The 18,474-nt window shown below is 51.7% G+C and overlaps 1 protein-coding gene across 7 annotated transcripts in view; it reads right to left on the bottom strand.

The window, feature by feature from the left end:
• LOC146863653 (putative E3 ubiquitin-protein ligase HERC1) overlaps positions 1-18,474 on the bottom strand; it is a 1,482,062-nt gene that overhangs the window by 217,766 nt on the left and 1,245,822 nt on the right. For all 7 annotated transcript variants that reach the window (XM_085627737.1, XM_085627739.1, XM_085627735.1 and 4 more), the window contains one exon: positions 18,326-18,448. In XM_085627737.1, the coding sequence (XP_085483863.1) occupies positions 18,326-18,448 (123 nt within the window). The remainder of the gene's footprint in view (positions 1-18,325; positions 18,449-18,474) is intronic.

Genomic DNA, 18,474 nt, shown 5'->3' with positions numbered 1-18,474 from the left:
CCTTGGATGCAATTATTCCTGTGAAAACCCCGTGCCTGGATGGCATCCCTAGAGACCTCTTCCGCACAGACAGGGACAACTGGGCATATATTTTACGACATTGGCCAATGACATAGCTGGTGGGGGGAGGATCCCAGACTCGTGGAACGGGGCCAAAGTAATACCAATTGTCAAGAAAGGGGATAGGTCGAAGCCCTCCAACTAACGTCCTATCAGCCTGATCGACTGTGCCCAAAAGGTCTTTTGCCGTTCTCTCCTAGTTAAGATCCAGGACTAGATGGATGAGAATGACATCCTCTCTCCATTCCAAGCGGGCTTTCGGCGGAAGAACGGCACTATCGATCAAGTATTTTGTCTTGTTAAGCTGCACTGGAAGGTTGTTGTGTTGGGCATGAGTAGTTGTCACATATAGGCGCAGGTAGTGGGGAGGAACGGACCCGTAGACAAGAGGTGTGTGGTTGTGTATGACTGATTACCGCTTAGAGCACTACAACTCCCAGAAAAACAAGCGGCGATTCCCGCGGCACCAGAAACGGAAGGGTACATAAGCTCCGCCCTTTCTACGAACCGGCGCTTGTCAATCGACAGCTTCCTCGTAATTCCCTAACCTGAAGCTCGTTGCTGCTCCACCCTGGGGAGAACGCTAATCCTGTTTTGTTCGACCGGATTCGCGCCAGAGGGGCGCTACCTGCCGTGGGCTCCAAACATACCTTGTTGTATCAAGAAGCACGGACCGCGCTACGGAGCCGGCTTCGCTGCCTAAACTTCCCTCGCCTGAAACGCTGACGCGCGTTGAACAAAGCTGCACGCCCTACCGGACTGCGAGCGGAGACCCGCGAGCAGCTCACAGCGAACCAGCAACGTCATCTCGACTTCCCGAGCAACGGCTCGTCGGCGAGCCGCTTGAAAGGCTCGGATCCCGCCAAGATTTTCTATTTTTGTTCACTTTGAGGAGCGTGAGCCGGAAGAGCCGGCATTACGCATACTTAAAGGCACCTTCCTTCGTTTGCCTCACCTGAGCTCCGAGGACTGTTCTTCTGGGATACAGAAGCGGAAGGTTTCCCTGACTGCCATACCTCAGCTAAGTACTTACGTTAATTTGCCTATCAAGCAAGACACAAACGTGCGGACAAACGCACGGTATAGACGATTGTCTCATGATTACCTCGTTTCTTTATGTCGACCCTGTGGTTATAGTTCTCAGGTGATCTGACCAGGGTTGAGTGCAGTTGCCTGTTGCGTAAGTGAACCCACTAATGGTACATGTATATGTATGTTCTGTTACTATTGGTGGCCATGTAAGCCCTTTGGGGTGTTGTGTTTCTTTCTCACTACAGGGAACCAGGGGTTAGGTGGCGGAGACTCCTGGCGTAATCGGAGGGCCTCTCCATCGTACCCTTCCTGACGTGTGATTTCGCAGCTGCACCTTTTTCATCTTTCGTTTGTCCCTTTTTACCCTTTCCCCTGCGCGGGGTCGTTCCTTGGAGGTATTCACAACCTCGGGAGGCCATTCCGTGGAAGGGACGGAGTAAGCTAGCATCATCCATCGTTCCTGCTGCATCTGGATTGTCAGGTTAGTGGGATATATGTCTACCGTCTGACAGTAGTCCATACCTTGCCTTTATAGATCTAAAAGCAGCCTTAAACCTTGTGCCCAGGGATTTACTTCGGCGGGTGCTTAGGGACATGGGAATGCCCCTGACAATCCTAGAACTTCTAATCAGGTTGCACGAAAAAAAATGTGCCCATGTAAGATGGGGAAACCAGGGACAAACCACAGAGCCTATTATGATTCAGCAGGGGATTTCAGGGAAGTGTTTTAGCCACAACCCTTTTCTACCTGTATGTTAACCAAGTAGCTGATCTCTTGTGCTCCATTCCATCTGATGCCCCGTCTTTGGCGAACCACAAAATTTCCTCACTACTATTCGCTGATGATACCCTCCTGGTTTCTAAAACCCCTATGGGCCTCCAAAAACGATTTAATTAATTTAAGGCTTTTTGTGATGAGAGGGGCTTGGTTAGTAACACCAACTAAAACCAAGGTAATGATGCTGAACCCTCACAAATCCTTCAAGGGAAATTTGTTCCTGGACAATGTTCCGCTCGAAAGGGTTAGCTCATTTGACTATCTGGGTATCAAGCTGTCTGAGAAAATGGCCTGGAAGAACCATCTAGAGAATGCATCTTTGAAGTTCTCCCAGCTAACTGGGGCTCTGAAGTGGGCGCATCGCCTATCATATAGCAAGCCAGTACCACCTACTCTTAAATTGTACAGCAGTAAGGCTGTGAGCTGTGCTCTTTATGGGGCAGAGTTGTGTGGCACAGTAATTGCAAATGATCTTTCAGCAATGGAAAACAAGTTCCTTAGGAGCATGGTATCCCTTACCCAAAACACTCCTATTCTTCCTCTCAAACTCAATCTGGGCATTAAGTCTAAAAATGATCTTGCGAGGCTTCGCTCACTGCTATTTTGACACAGATTGGTCACCACTCCTGATCTGGCAGCATATGCTGCAGCTTTTAGCGAGGTCTCTGTTTTGGATATTACCAAAAGATTGGCTGGATCAAACATGTAGATATTCTTCGGTCAAGCATCGGCTTGCCTAAACAGGTTACCGGTCATTCTCTATCCTGTCCCAGAGGCCAAGTAGAGCTAATGTACTGGGCATGGGTTGACCAGAACAATTTTCTGAAAAGCCAACATGGCAGCCTAACAGATGGTTTCATTGACTTGAAAACCAATTGTCATTTAGAAAGCTATTTTGATTTCCTCAAAGTGCCAGCTGACAGGAAATTGTATGCACAGTTCAGGCACGGTAGTTTACCAATCAACGCCTTTACCAACTCCTGGTTGATAAACAGATTCCAACCTAAGGGTTGTCCTTCCTGTTCATGCCCACATGAATCAATAGGCCATGTCTTTTTTGCCTGCACAGCCTATGCAAAACCAAGGAGCAAATCGTTAGCTCCTGTGTGCAGACAATTAGGGAACGAAGCTCTAAAGATGCCTTGCGCATATTAAAGTCAGATGCTAGACCTCCTTTCACTTGCGCAACTGCGAAATTCTTAGGCCACTTTTGGGCGATTAGAAGGAGGGCGCTGCTGAAACCGTTTTCTGGCCTTGATTGACAAAATGGAAACTGTAATGACCAGATAAAGTGAGGTTTAATTCCCAATGCTGTTATGTTTATATTGTACATGGCTGTTTTTATGGCAATATTTTATGTATTTTAATCTTGTCATTTGTTGATCTAGAGCAAGGGCGCTACCAAGGGATATGGGACAATTATGTTTTGTTGTTTTATGTGTGGGCCATAAATTTGGTAATAGTTCTATATAATATTTGTTAATGCACTAGCACCTTAGTCTTGTGGCTCTATTGCCCCGCCTTGTATTGCCAGAGACGACTCAACTATGAACTATTTGGGAATTGTAACACCCATGCCTTTCTCCACGTTGGCTTATTATGTTAACCAGAGCCATTGTTTTTCTCTCAATTGCCCACTTGCCTTTTAACACTCTATTTAGCTTAGAATGTCTTAACCATGACTTGTGTGGCTGTATCTTTTATGGCTTTTATTAACCTAAATCAAGAGAATTTGATGATGACACAAAGGTGCCCTACGAGTGAAACTTGCGGCCTGTGACTGCTCCGCTCGACTTACCCTCACACTGTGAGGGTGCTGCGGGATAATTTTGGCTCTGCTACCTTCCCTCCTTTGCATCCTCATTCATTTTTTTTTGTGAATCTGTTTTATTGGATTTTAGTATTAGTACAGCATAAGTCATATGAAATACCAAGCAGTGTTGGGCATCACAATCAGCTTATAAGGCACAGTAGTTTCATATAATATGGTTACAGCTCTCGCTTGGAGTTATGTACAAAGTGGTCAAGCATGTGATTGACAGATACATGTATGGCCTGCGCTAGAAGACAAGCGAGGGGTGAGAGGCAGAAAAAAGAAGGAGAGTAGGAAGGCATAATGACCACATCGCTGTACACATATTGGGTGTCGTCCGGGGCATAAATGTTGGTGAATGTCCGTTGTCGCACACATGTGCGGGTGCTGTCCCATGAAGCCAGAAGGAGCACTGGCGCTCAGCTGTGAATGAGTGCCAATAAAAGATTCACTATTAACAACAGGAACAAGGAACTGTGCATACAAAAGAAAAGGGGTAAAAGAGATGAAAAGGAGGAATGTACAGTGTATGAAAACAAACATTTAGCCCGCAGCCCCCTTCCTTTTTGCATCCAAATGCGGCATGACTCATAGCTCTCGTGTTTAACAGCGACTGGCTGTTACCCCATGTCTAGAGTGTGTGTCAGCTGAGTGTCACAGGCAGTTTGTGTCCACCAGAAAGAGATCAGCGTGGTGCATACGCTGTTACTACCCACAGGACTAAGCGCTGCCAAAGTCTGGCATGTCAGAAAGGTCTGCTGTCAGCGTGCCTGAGCTGTTTTGCAGTAAGAGGTAGATTGTGTCCCAGTATGTGGCAATGGGGACCCTAGGCAATCCCAGCGTCTCCTCGTGTTTAATAGCAAGGCCTTCCGCTTTGGCCCACGCAAGCATAGAATAACGCCAAGCTTGTATGTGCGGAGGGTCCGGCGCTTTCCATCTTTCACTGATCAGTCGTTTGGCCACTATCAGTCCCAGATCTATAAATCTGGACATGACCTTCGTGCTAGGGGTTCTGCGAAATGTGTGCAGTAAATATGTAGGCCAAGTGAAGGGCAGCTCCCTGTCGATACTCTCGTGAAGCAGAGTGGCCACATTCGTCCAGTATTCCCCCACCCTGGGCAGGCCCAAAACATGTGTAGTAGATCGGCCCCTACTTCTCTGCACCGCGGGCACGCTGCATCTCCATGGTGAAAGTATTGATTGATTTTTGCAGGGGTGAGGTATGCTCTGTGAATAATATAAAGCTGTATCTGTCTGAAGCGCATGTTCCTGGGAATGCGTGTGGGGCTCTCGAGCACTCCGGCCCATTCCTTATCTGTGAGCTGGCTACCTAGGTCTACTTCCCAAGTGTGGCGGAGTGTGGCAAGGCTGAGTGCCCCGTGAGTTCGGAGTGAGGCCGCAAACCAGTGCGTCAAGTGCCTGCCTTGTCCCATGACATGTAGATTTTGAATGGTGAGATGCTTTTGCAGCTCTGCCGGGATATCGCCCCATTTTGCCGTGAGTGAGGCCACCAGTGTGCAGTGAGTGAGGAATTGCCCTGGCGGTAGCCCCTCCTCCCCCACGAGGGTTGCGTAGGGTGTGAGTGCCCCGTCCTGGTATATGTCCCCCAGGGTGTGGATACCTTTGTCATGCCATTTCCTAAGTATGAGTGCCGTCAGTACTGATTGCCCGCTGGGGGTGCCCTCTAAGGGTATCGCCGGTGCATATGGGGTTGTGTTGCACATCAGAAACAAACTTCTGCGAAAACACCTGTAGGCCACTGCAAGTATTAGAGGCTCTGGTGGATGTGGCCGTGCCCCAGGGTGAAACAACCAGACTATGTGCTCCAGGGGGTAAGGCGGCTGCGTAGTTGCTGTATTTGCTCAGTTGCGATCGGAGAGTCACCATGCTATCCACTGCAGTTGAGAGGCTAGGTAGTAGTGTTCGAGACAGGGGGCTGCCAGTCTGCCCTGGTCTGTGGGTAGGTACAGCTTTTTCAGTGTCATCCTGTGTTTAGCATTACCCCAGATGAAATCTCTGAGTTGTCTCTCAAAGGCAGTAAAGAAGGAGACAGGGACATACATGGGCAGGATTGTGAAATAATATAGGAGCCGTGGGAGGACCACCATTTTCCGAGTACTATCCTGCCTGTCACGGCCAATGGCAGTGTGATCCAGAAGCGCAGCTGGAACTTGATGGATTTCACCGCTTTACCGAGGATCCCATTGTATAAATCTTGCAATTGGTGGCAAATTTGGAGTCCCAGCGAAACGCATCGGGCGTCCAATGCACTAGGGGGACACCTATGGCGAGTCCCGGATCGCAGAGCCCCTCTTTGAAGGGGCAAAGGCAAGATTTACCTGCGTTTACTTTCAGTCTGGAAAGCGCAGCAAAATCCCCAAGTAGCTGAGTTAGCTGGGCGGAACGCAATCAATGTCCCTGAGATAAATGAGGAGGTCATCCGCGTAGAGTGACACCTGATGGGTAGCGTCTCCCAGGGGCACCCCATCTGCAAACAGAGTGCACAACGATTCCGCTAATGGCTCCATTGAGAGAGCGAACAGGAGCAGGGACAGGGGGCACCCCTGGCACGTGCCTCTCTCTACGGGGAGGGAGTCCGAGATGCAAGATCCTATCTTTACTCTCGCAGTGGAGTCAGTGTAGAGGAGGCGCACTAGGTGAATGAACTCTGGGCCTAGGTCAAATTTTGCAAGTACCGCAAACAAGTAAGGCCACTCCAGGGAGTCGAAGGCCTTCTCTAGGTCCAACATGAGGCAGCCTGCTCTGGGCCACTCCTCCACCGCATAGGTGGCCACTCGGAAGAAGCGGCGTAGATTGAGGGAAGCCATTTTGATCCGTGTGGACCATTCTTGAAACTGCCAGCGCTAGCCTGTCAGCCAGTACCTTTGCGAGGACTTTATAGTCTGTTTTGAGCAGGGCCAGGGGTCGATAGGAACCCATCTCCTCTGGATCTTTGCCCGGCTTCAGTAAGGAAACCAGATGCGCCTCGTGCATCGAGGGGTAGAGTTGCTGTGCATCTAGGGCCGCGGCAAATACCGTATCAAGGCGCTACACCAGTGAGATCTGATATGCTTTGTAATATTCGGATGGCAATCCGTCTGGCCCCGGGACTTTCCCCATCGCTAGGGACTGAATAGCCGCACTAATCTCCTCCCGCGATTTCTGCTCATTGAGCACTTCGCGATGCTCCTCTGTTACTGTGGGTAGCTGTAAGGGGTCAAGGAAGCCCACCAGCTCCTCTTTATTGCAGCGGCATTGGGACTGGTAAAGGCAGGCGTAGTGTTGCGTCAGGGCCTCATGTATGTCTTGTGTGATTGGCAACTGACTTGCTGGAGAGTGGAGAAACCCTTTCGGGGCGTGTGCGTGTTCTTGCCGGATCAACCAGGCTAACAGCCTGCCTGCCCTATCTACCGCAGTGTGGGTGCGGGTTGTGTGCGCAGTGTCATTGTGGCAGCGGAGTTTCTCCATGTAGTCTGCATGCTCAGAACGCAGCACCTCTAGGCGCCGCGAGTCACGGCCTTCCCCTTCACCTGTGTTTTCAAAGCGTATCAGCTGGGCTTCAATCCGTGCGAGGGAATCAGACAGTTGCTTGCGTATAATCCTTGTTTCCCCTACACAATGACCCCCTGATTGTCACCTTAAGCGCCTCCCATTCAACAAGCGCATCGTTTGCTGTACCCTCATTTAACTCGAAGTATTGCAAAATCGATGTCTCCAGCAATGACCTAAAAGCAGGGTCTTCTAGAGCTTGCGGCTGTAGGCGCCACGTGGGGACCGGGGGACGGTGTGGCTCCCAGCACAGATGTAGTAACAAGGGGTTATGATCGGAATGGGTCCGCCCTAGATACTCCGCATTCTGAATCAACGGGAGCAGCACCGCTGAGGCCACAAACTGGTCGAGGCGTACGTGGAGACCGTGCACTGCTGAGTAATAAGAATACAGGTGGGCGGTGGGGTTTAAAAGCCGCCACACATCATGTAGAGCCCAGTGTGTCGGCCAACCAGTGAGGGCTTGCGCGTTGGATGCCGAGAGGGTTCTGTTAAGGGGCGGGAACGACCTATCTAAGTCCACATCCAATACTGAGTTAAAATTCCCCCCCCCCCCAGAAGCCAGGGTATCCCACTCCATCAGGCCGCTACTGTAGATATGCGGCAATATAGGAGGCCTGATCTTAATTAGGGGCATAAAGGGAGCCCAAAAGTATCTCTTGACCATTGAAGCGCCCTTTCACGAACGTGTACCTTCCATCTGCATTGTTGAAGCTGTCCTCGCTAATGAATGGGATTCCCGCACGGACCCATATCAGTGTGCCTCGCGTGTGTGCTGAGTATGTGGTGCCGAACACTTGGCCTCTCCATCTTTTACGCAAGCGCTCCAACTCAGGTTTGGACATGTGTGTTTCCTGGAGCATCGTTATTCCGGCATTGCAAGTATAAAAAGATAGAATAGTGTTGTGTAGGTGTATGCATGCCGCGTATGTTCCACGTGACTACTTGTACCTGTGTCATATCAGATTAGTGTGTCGGTCTAAGTGGGGACGGGTGTGCCACTGAGCTACGGACCTGTATCGTGCGGGAGGGTTTCGAACTTTACTAGTATTTAGGGCGAACGCCCGGGTGGGGCTCATCCAAACCATATCTGGCCCATCAATGGCCATAACAATGTCAGTGTAGAGACTGGTGTGGGGGTGGAATGTGCGCCTAGATGGGAACATTGCGTATCCCTCCATGACGCAGATCCGTCACCCCTGTCCCAACCCATGCGCTGATGTATATCTACACTGTTTGCGCTCCTTGGTGAGTGTAGACATTATGGGGTGCGCACGCATGTAGCAGGTCAAAGCATTAGTGGTAACTCAAGAAGTGAAAAGAGAGTCATCAACAATTCAGTCAATTTCAATGTGAGAGTCTCTACTTGCGAGTGCAGCAATTCAGTCTGGTCCCGCTGCTGCTGCCGTGCTCATATGATTTCATCCGCGGTCTGCGGTGTGACGTCCGGTGGCAGCATTCTGTCTAGTTCATCAGGTCTGGGAGTGGAAGATCCGCTAGCTGTGGTGAATTCAGAGGAGCCTGCTGCATGGCTCTCACGGTAGGTGTGTGTTCCCAGCGACGCTGCCACTTCCAGGGCGTCACGGCGCTCTATACGGGTTTGCTCTGGGTCCAGTGCTGCCTCTGCCGTATTTGCATTCCCTACTTTTCTCCGATGTCCGCGACGGCAGGGTCCTCTGCGGCTGGGCTTGGATGTTTCTGCATTGGAGAGTCACGTCCCCCACCACAATCCTGAGCTCTCTAGCCAGTCCCAGATGTCTGCAGGCATGTGGAAGAAGCGGGCTGTTCCGCCGGCCACCACCCTGAGCCTGGCAGGAAACAGTAGGGAGTACGGGAGGTCCAAAGGGCGCAGCTGATGTTTCACATCAGTGTAGGTGCCTCTCCGTCTCTGTACCTGCGCCGTATAGTCCGGGAACAACATGACTTCAATGCCGCCCACCTGCAGATTGGAGATTTTGCGAGTTTCACGCATGACTGTGTAGCGGTCCCTGTAATTCAAAAGTTTAAAGAGGAACGGCCTCGGTCGGGCACCAGGGGGTGGTCTGTGTGCCGGCACGTTATGCTTGCGTTCCACTACGAGGTGTGAAGATAGTGTCCCTGCAGGTAAAAGATCCCTCAGCCACCGCTCCACGTAAAGTTCCGGGGTCTTGCCCTCTGGAAGGCCCACCACGCGGACATTGTTGCGGCGGGAGCACCCTTCAGAGTCTTCAATTCGGTCTTCCAGCGCATGCACTCGGTCCAGGATGTCCTGTAGTGCTGCAGCGTGACTTTGGGCGACAGGCTTCAGTTCCAAAAGAGAGTGTTCGTGTGAGTGGACTTTCTCCGCCAGCATATCGTGATCGGCTCGCAATAAACTGAAGTCTGTGGTGACTTTGTCGATGCGTGTCTCAAGAGATGTCCTGGTCTGGTCCAATGCAGGCTCAATTTTCTCGACGGCCGTTAGCACAGAGTCCAGTTTAGCTGCTAGTGCAACACCCGAGACGTTAGTATTTGCCTCAACTCCTGGAGGCGACGTGTGTGGTAGGCTGATCTTCGCAGCCAGTTGCTACGTATTTGTACGGAGGCGTCCCATGGCAAGCTTCTGGGCGGACAGCATTGACGTTTAGCGGATGGCAGGTATGTGTCTGTGTGGGCTGTGGTTATGGCCCACCATTTGAAGCACGTGCTATATCTACTGGCTACTAAATTTTGAGCATCAAAGCGCGCCTATGGCTCACGTTGCAGCCGGTGGTACCCAGCACGAGCACCACAGGTCTTGATTAGCTGGCCGCGTCTCCGGGCCAAGTGTCGACAAGGTGGAGTCTCTGCGGAGGACGTTGGGGTGATCAGCCCCTCGACACCTGGAGGATTAATGTCCAGTCCACCAGAGTGGCCACATGCTGAGGGGGCTGTGGTGGCAGCTCTACCGTAACGGGCGCTTGCCAAAGGGCCAGAGACCAGAGCCCAATTGGGTCTGTGGTTAAAGGCCCGCTCCGTGGCGTGTCTTCTATGCCATGGAGTCGTCACCACTTCGCAACTGCGTGAGTAGTAGTAGCATCGAGAGCAGTGGCACCTCAACGCGGAGTCAGTTTCTGCAGCCCACGGCCAATTATGTACACCTCGCCAGGGCCGTGTCAGTAACAGGAAGGTTTTTTTTTTTTGTTGTTTTTTTTTTGATTTTCAAAAACCTTTATTGTCTCATCAATTTGTACACTGCTATTCAGCCAACAACCCGGAGGCAGGCAGCATGTTGTCAGTGCGGCAAGCCGCATGAGCGATTTCACATCTTATATTGGAGTACAACCCAAATAGTAACAGTTTTGTGAACAATCCAACAACACCTACTTTGAGCGAGAGTCAGGGAGGAACCCGCCAACACGAAGGGCAAATATCCCAACTGCCCCCACCCTGCGACCGCGCACCATCAGATCCGCACAAACACTAGTTCTCCCATCTCTGCTATACGCAGGTTCAGCTAACATGGCGCTCGTACCAGGCTGGCTCCCTCCCCACTAGCGCGCCCCACAAGACAGCCTTCTCCGGTCTTCATCTCATCAACAGCCTTCCGATCAGTCAACTCAGTCATCTCCCTCCACTTCCGCTCCTGCAAGCCACTCCACCAACGGCTGCCACACATCAGCAGGTCGTGAACGCTGCGGCATTTGGTCCCAGTAAGCAGTCAGTTGCTCCCTACAGTATACCGCTGATCCCACCCAGCCAGACGCCTTCGGGGGAGCTTTCTTCTTCCAATGTATCGCTATTTGGCGCTTAGCAAGCAATAATAAGAGGGCAGTGAGTTTACGCGAAGCCCTAGGTACATTCAGCACAAAGCCCAGGAGGGCCACAAGCGGGTCTGGTACCAATGCCGCTCCCACTATCTTCCCTATAATGTTGAAAACTGTAACCCAAAATCTGTGTATTGGTCCACATGTCCAGACTAGGTGGTGGAACGTAGCCTCGCTCTCACCACATCTCCAACAGGTCGTGTCGGATCGGAGACCCATCCTAAACAGTTGTATGGGCGTGCGGTATGTCCTGTGCAGATAATTAAAGTGTATCAGTCTCAGTCTATAATTAGGCGACAGGTGTTCGAGTTGGGTGCAACAGAATTCCCACTGTTTTTTTGTAATACGTATGCCTGCGTCCTCCTCCCATAAGGTCCTGGAATCAACGTGCGCAACGGGTGTCGTGCTTTGTGTGGTCCTATAGATGCGTGTTATCAATTTACGCGGGGAAGAGTTTGACAGAATGTCTTCCAGAGCTGCCAGCGTCGGTGGGGCGTTTGGGAACATGGGATATTTGTGCCTGCAAGCCGACCGCAATTGGTACTACAAGAGGAGCTCCGAGGCCGTCGGCTCAGGCGCCGCGGCCAGAGATTGTATCGGAAGAAAAGAGTCATCCGGATATAAATCCCCCGCCACCTTCAAGCCACATGCGTGCGCTCGTCGCGCTACCGCCGCGTCCGTAAGTGGACTCAGCAGAGGGTTGGCCTCCAATGGCATACTTGGGGCATATAGTTCCACCATATCCGCACGCTTCGCAATGTTGGACCAGGCCCAACGCACCATCTCAACGGTGTTAATGTCTTCCTGGGATCGCTTGTATGTCTGGTACACAGCTGTCCGTAAAGGACAAGGAGCCGCCACGTCTATCTCTATGACCACGTGAGGCTGGTAGGGAATCGGGTGATGCCAATAGTGCAAGTATTGGGCCTGTGCACTATACGCATACAACTCAAGGTCCGGGGCTGCGAGACCCCCCTGCCGAAAGGGGAGCATAAGGAGGTTCCAGGCCACCCTGGGCTGCTTACCCGCCCACACCAGTTCAATCATCGCGGAGCGAAGTCTGCGGAAGAACGCCATCGTCAACGGCACGGAGATGTTAGCGAATAGGTAGAGGAATTTAGGCGCCACAACCATTTTTGCAATGGCTATGCGGCCCGTCAAAGACAGCGGCAACGCTTTCCACCTCTTAACTTTACTCTCCAGCCACTCCATGGCCACACCAAAGTTGGCCAACTGTATTTCTTGAACTGAGCGGCTCATCCTTATACCCAAGTACTTGACCTCATCCGTGACCCAATCGATCGGGAATTCCGTGTGACACTTGTGCGTGCCCTCCGTTAAGGGAAGCATGTGCGATTTAGACCAGTTGATATCTATACCGGTGAGCCCACTGTAGCGAGTCACCTCTCTCATCAGCGGGTCAAAGTTCTCCGACGGGTTCATCATGTAGATGGTGATGTCGTCGGCATACATAGAAATTAACAGACCGCGCGACGTAAAGCCAATGCTTCGTTGAGTATGATGTTGTCTCAAGCGGGCTGCCAGCGGTTCCGTCGCAATTGCAAATAGCAACGGCGACAATGGGCATCCCTGTCGGGTCCCTCTGGTGATGGAGATAGGGGCAGATGTCTGGCCATTCACCCGCACCCTAGCCGCCGGGCCATTATACAATATGCCAATACGCCTGGCAAATAGCGGACTAAATCCCATTCGGGTAAATAACGTCCGCAAAAACTGCCATTCCAGAGAGTCGAATGCCTTCGTCGCATCCAACAGTGCCGCGGCAGCTTGGACTTTGGGATCCAAATAATGCAAGAGCCCAAATAGTACTCGTAGGTTATGAGAAGTGGACCTCCCCAATACAAATCCCGATTGGTCGGATAGCGCGATTTGTGGCAGCATGTACTTTAAGCGATCAGAAAGCAGTTTAGCATATATTTTGGCGTCAAGGTTTATTAGTGACAGTGGGCGATAGGAGTCTGGGCGCTTTGGGTCCTTGCCAGGCTTAAGCAGCGTGACGATCAGTGCTTCCCGCAGTGACTGGGGGAGGATCCCCTTTTCCACTGCCTCCTCAAACACACCATGTAGCCTCGGAACCAGGATGTCCGCGTATTCCTTGTAGAAGGCCGCCGTCAGCCCGTCCGGGCCCGGTGCCTTGCATGGCGGAAGGCCTGCTATTATCGCCCGTATGTCGTCTTGCGTGAACGGCAAGTCCATGTATTGTCTGGCACTATTGCTGAACCACGCTAAGGCAATGGTGTCTAGATAGTCGCTGAGCACCTTCTCCTCTGGTGTCACTTTTGTGGTGTATAAATCCCTATAGAATTCTGTCATCGTGTCCAGGATATCTGGCGGCTCGCGCACCACGTCACCCTCCGCACGCTGCAACTCTAGTATATGGTCCGACCCTCGCGGCGCGCGCAACATGTGCGCCAGCGTGCGTCCGGCGCGGTCACCCTCGCCATATCGCCTAGCCCGACAGTCTTTAGACAGGTATGCTACTTCCCTGTCCGCCTCCTCCTGGTACCTAGTGAGCTGCGATCGAAGGTCCGCACGCACTTTGTCTGATGGCGCATTTATCAAGTCAGACTCCAGTCTCGCAAGGTCTGCTTCCAGTTTGCTCAGGGAATCGCGAATAGATCTCAGCACACCTGTTTTCAGCGACATGCAGTGCCCTCTCGTCACCACCGTACAAGCCTCCCAGAGCGTGCCCGGCGAGTCCACGGTGCCCTCATTAATCGCAAAGTACTCCTCGAGCTTTTCGCGCAGTGCCTGCTGAAATACCTGATCGCGCAGCGCCCGCGAGGGAAACCGCCAGCTAAATGGCTATATATATGGGGTCGGAGTGGACAGCGTGAGGAACACCGGGGCATGATTGGAGAGCGATCTCGGCAGGTGCATCACCTCTTGCACTGACGAGTGTAGGTCCCTGGATAGCAACCAGTAATCCAACCTGGACCAGGCATCTCTATGCGCTGTTATACATGTGCCTGCGCGGTCCCCGGGGTGTAGCACCCTCCAGGAGTCCACCAGGCCTGTCTCCTGTACGATACAGCCAAGCGCCTCTGATGCCCTAGGGTGGTGTTCTCTAGTAGCGCCCTGCCTATCCATAGTGTCTGAGAGTACGACATTGTAGTCCCCCCCCCCCATAAGATCGCTGCCGGGCCACGAGCCTGCACCGCATGCCATAGTTCCCCGAAGAAATCTGGGTTATAATCGTTAGGGCCGTACACATTCACCAGCACCAGTCTCATGCCACACAGCGTACCCACAAGCAGTACATAGCGGCCTCCCGCGTCCCTGAGCTCCTCGTGCGTCGTCCACTGGAGACCCCTTCGTATCAGAACCGCCACCCCTCTGGAGTAATTGGAATAAGATGCGTGAACTATCTCTCCCCATCGATTATTCTTAAGCATCTGTGCTGCATTAGCTGTCAAGTGAGTCTCTTGCAAGAGGCAGATGTCTATATCTTTCCTGAGTAAGTAGGCCTGAACCAACCTGACCTTGCGTCTGTCATTCAAGCCTCGCACATTCCAGGTAAGGCAGGTTATGCGCGTCATGGCAACAGGGACATGAAGAAGTTACGATCAAACAATACGCTCAAGCCATGTGACAATCCACCCAACCACCACCAGACGAGGCGCATAGCACAGTCCCTCAACCCACCGGGCCACATTGCATGTAAGCAATCATAATACAGCAAGCAATGAAATTTTCGACAGGGCGGTGAAGAATATACGGTATATGGCACAGCAGTAAATCTCGCTTCTCCTGACTCAACACTACAAAACAAACAAACTCCAAATCTACCCCCCAAACTCAGGTGAACCCTCCCCCCACCCGCTCCAACCCCCCAACCAGGTTGTGCAATAGCCCCCCAAGTTACCCACCCAGCCATAGAGACCATGACTAAACCCAACAGTGGTAACCAATATACGGGAATCATCCCCTGAGGTACGCAGGTTGGCCGCTCGCTAACCCTGTGCTCATGACAGGGCGATCGAGCACTGAAGCAGCGTGCCGGCTCGAGGACCCCCTCCACCCCGGAACCAAATCGATATGCACAGCCCTCCCGATGAGTAACAGGAAGGTTAAGGTCTTAGATGTGGGTGTGCAGGGGGGTCTTCAATCACAGTCGGCAGCCAGGCTCACAGTCTTGAGTGCTCAGCGCCGCAGTGTAGTAGGGACCACGATAAGAACTCTGTGATCAAGGGCAGCGGGCATGGCGTTCTCCTAGGGTGCTGCGCAGATAGTCTTGGGCTTCCAGGTGAGCAGCGTCAGTGAGGAGAGCGTGTGGCATGTAACTGTACTGTCGCCTGTCCGGCTTCTCTGTTGGGCTGAGAGGCTACCTTGAGTACAGCAGGAGGTTCAGTAGGCTACTGCTATGGGGGGGCCATATGAAGGGCCTCGGTGTGGAGGGTGGTGAAAGTAGGTTGAAGGCCCAGGGTCATGCAGCGGGGAGTAGTCGGCGGCGAGTGGCATACCTGTTGCCGCGGCAGGGTCATCAGCAGCAGCTGCAACAGTGTGTTTCAGGCTGCCTGTGCCAGGAGGCCTCCAGGAGCGACGCCGAGGATCAGGTCCGCGCCACGCCACGTGGGTAGGCCGTAAAGGAGTAGACACCAATCACGACAGCATCCGCGCGGCGCAGGCACTGCAGGGCGTAGTGTTCCATGGCATCAGGCAGCCAGGGGCACTCCGATGAGGCGGTCCATGCATCTCCGTGGCCCGCTGGGTCGTCACAGCAGGCAGGCAGGCCTTTACAGGTGTTGGTCCTCACAGCAGGTAGGCCCTTTCAGAGTCAGGCCCGAGATGCGGCGTCATCCTGCCTGTTATCCTGGCCGCCTCAGGAACAGGAGTAGGCTCGCCGATGCCCTCCGGCGTCTGTAACGGCTAACTTCATGGTGGACGTTGGGCCCTCCCTAACGCGGACTGCACTCCGACCAAATCGCTGATTGTGGGATAGGCCAAAGGGCTCCGCAGTTGGGCGGCGGGGGGGAGACTCATCGAGAGTCCGTTTAATGACTTTAGGGCAGGGGAGGCAGTAGGCTCTGTCTGGGGGTCTCCGGCACCGCCACGGAGATCACGGCAGCATCGACGGTAGGCTCGCGGCAGCCAGGCCTCAGCTCCACGCTTGGGTCTCTGACGAGTAGGCCGCAGGTCGTCACTTGGTGGTTCCGTGGCTTTCACGCTTCTGTGGCGGGAGCGAGAGGTATCAGCGGGGGCAGCAGGTCAGTACTGTGCCGTTCCGTGCCTTCGCTGACGTGGAAGGTTCAGATGCAGGAGCCTAGACGGGAGAATAGAGGGATGTACTGCGGAGCACTAGCAGGTTGCGTCTTCCATGTTGGCTTGCTAGCCACGCCCCCCCTTTGCATCCTCATTCATGTCGCTAATGGCAGTACCTCTGAATGCCCACTCATTGGTTAAGCACACCATCTAAGTCCATGACCTAATTCTCAATAAAAAAACAGAACACATGACGATCATTGAATCATGGTGTAGTAACTTGCTAGGGCTGGATATAGATTTCACTGTTCCCACAGTCTTTCATGCTCATTGCCCTGACTGGATTGCTGATCTGTCTCATATAGATCTCCTGGTCAGCCTGCTTACTTTTTTCCTTGCCCATGAGACCACTTAAATCCTTGATTTGACATTTCCCTCAAAGCTCAATCACAATAAAATAGTGAAAGCACTGCACCTCTTGTGGACAGACCATGGGGCTACCTTTTCACCACCTGCTTTGGAACCCTAACCATCACAATAAAAAGGATTTCTGCTGCCATACCTTTTCAATTTCATCCATAGGTTAAATTGATTCCCACAGTTTTCCGAGACATGCTTTGGTTGCGCTCCCAGATTCCTACACCAGCAGTTGCCTACAAGGTGTTTGATACTCTAGTGCCCTAGTCTTTCCTCGCAGATGGGTTCATGGTAGAACCTGAGGCTCTCAAACCCCTGTAAGTAAACAGAACATACCTGGAGCAAACATTACAGCATTCTGATAAAGATTAATGACACTGACTCAGTCAGAGCCAATATATGGCTACATCTGCCTGTAGCTCTTAATTCCAAAATTACAAACTCTTCTTCTAACACTATTACGGCATATTTGATATGCTAAGGAGCTTACGGATCCGGCAGGCAGGAAGACTACATTATCTTTCACTGAGTCTCAGAGATTAGTTATTTGTTTCTTCCTCACTACAATTTAAGACACTAGCAAGACTTGAAGCTCCAGTCTTTTACCCCACTCACACACTGACTATGACCAGCTACTGAACAGCTACTGAAGGGCCTCTCTTCGCCTCCTCAAAAGACCATCTTTAAAAATATCCTCTTGACCCATTCCCATGCAATGAAAGGTGATCAGGTGATGGCACCTGACATCAAGCGAATCCTCAATATCACTCTAGCTTCAGCCCAGGCTCCTTAAATATAATATTATTACCCTCTGCTGAAAAAAGCAAATGTGGCGAATGAACTCCCCTCTAATTTTAGGCCTCATACACTCTTGCAGCAAAAATTCTAGAAAAAAAACCCTGCTCCTTCTCCACTGTCAATTCTTACTGCAGTCTTCTACTAGCCTTGATCTGGACCAGGTAGGATTGCAACTTCTGCAGGAAACAAAGGCTCTGCCAGTGACAGCCCTAGATGGTGATATAATGATTCTGGATCAATGAGATGCCTATGACATGATCCTTTTGGACCTCTTTGCAGGATTAGATATTTAGGAACAAGATAGCAAAAGCCAAAAAAGGTGAAGGCAGGTACCCAACAATGGCACAGTACAGTTCCCAATGCTTACCACACAGCCACTGATGCTCACATATTCAGATACACATGGGCTCAGTTTCCTCTGAATAGCTGCGATCTGATACAACCTCAGAAGAGAGACTGCTGAAAGAGCTGTAGGTATCAGTCACCAGGGGTGGAAACAGGTAGTGCTGGACAGGTCATCACTACAATAGCTTTGTATAACTTGTCAAGGAATAGCAATACAATGTGTGACTACCCTAAGTGAAGTGTACCATCCAAGCTAAACCACAAACGTAGCTCATGTTTGAGCAATGGTCATACTGAGGGCAGCCACTACTAGTGATCTGAAAAAAGGCCGCAGGACACCATGCTTTGAGGGAAGAAGAATGCAGTTAGAGCCTGAGTTTCTCATTGTGCTATTATGGTTAGAAATTATGTCTGAAAGTATAGTCTTTGTTCTGTTCTTCAGATCTAGGGAAGGCTGCAACCTTTACAGTGTTGCAGATACTGTTGGGTAATGAACTGCAGCATTACTGTCAACCTTCTGGAGGTAACGCTTTCTGCACCACATACCTGGGGGTACACCTTTCCAAAGCAGCTTCCACACCCAAGCTTTCCATTGTCTCCATCTCCAAAACTCCAGACCGTCATGCCATCGGAGGAGACCACCAGTGTGTGATTCATGCCACAGGACACCTGGTGGATAGGGCAAATGTGGAGTG

This window comes from Triturus cristatus, chromosome 2_1 (genome assembly GCF_964204655.1).
Source record: "Triturus cristatus chromosome 2_1, aTriCri1.1, whole genome shotgun sequence".
Lineage (NCBI taxonomy): Eukaryota > Metazoa > Chordata > Amphibia > Caudata > Salamandridae > Triturus > Triturus cristatus.
Note: the sequence above shows the minus strand (reverse complement) of the source record. Positions and strands in the feature narration are given on the sequence as shown.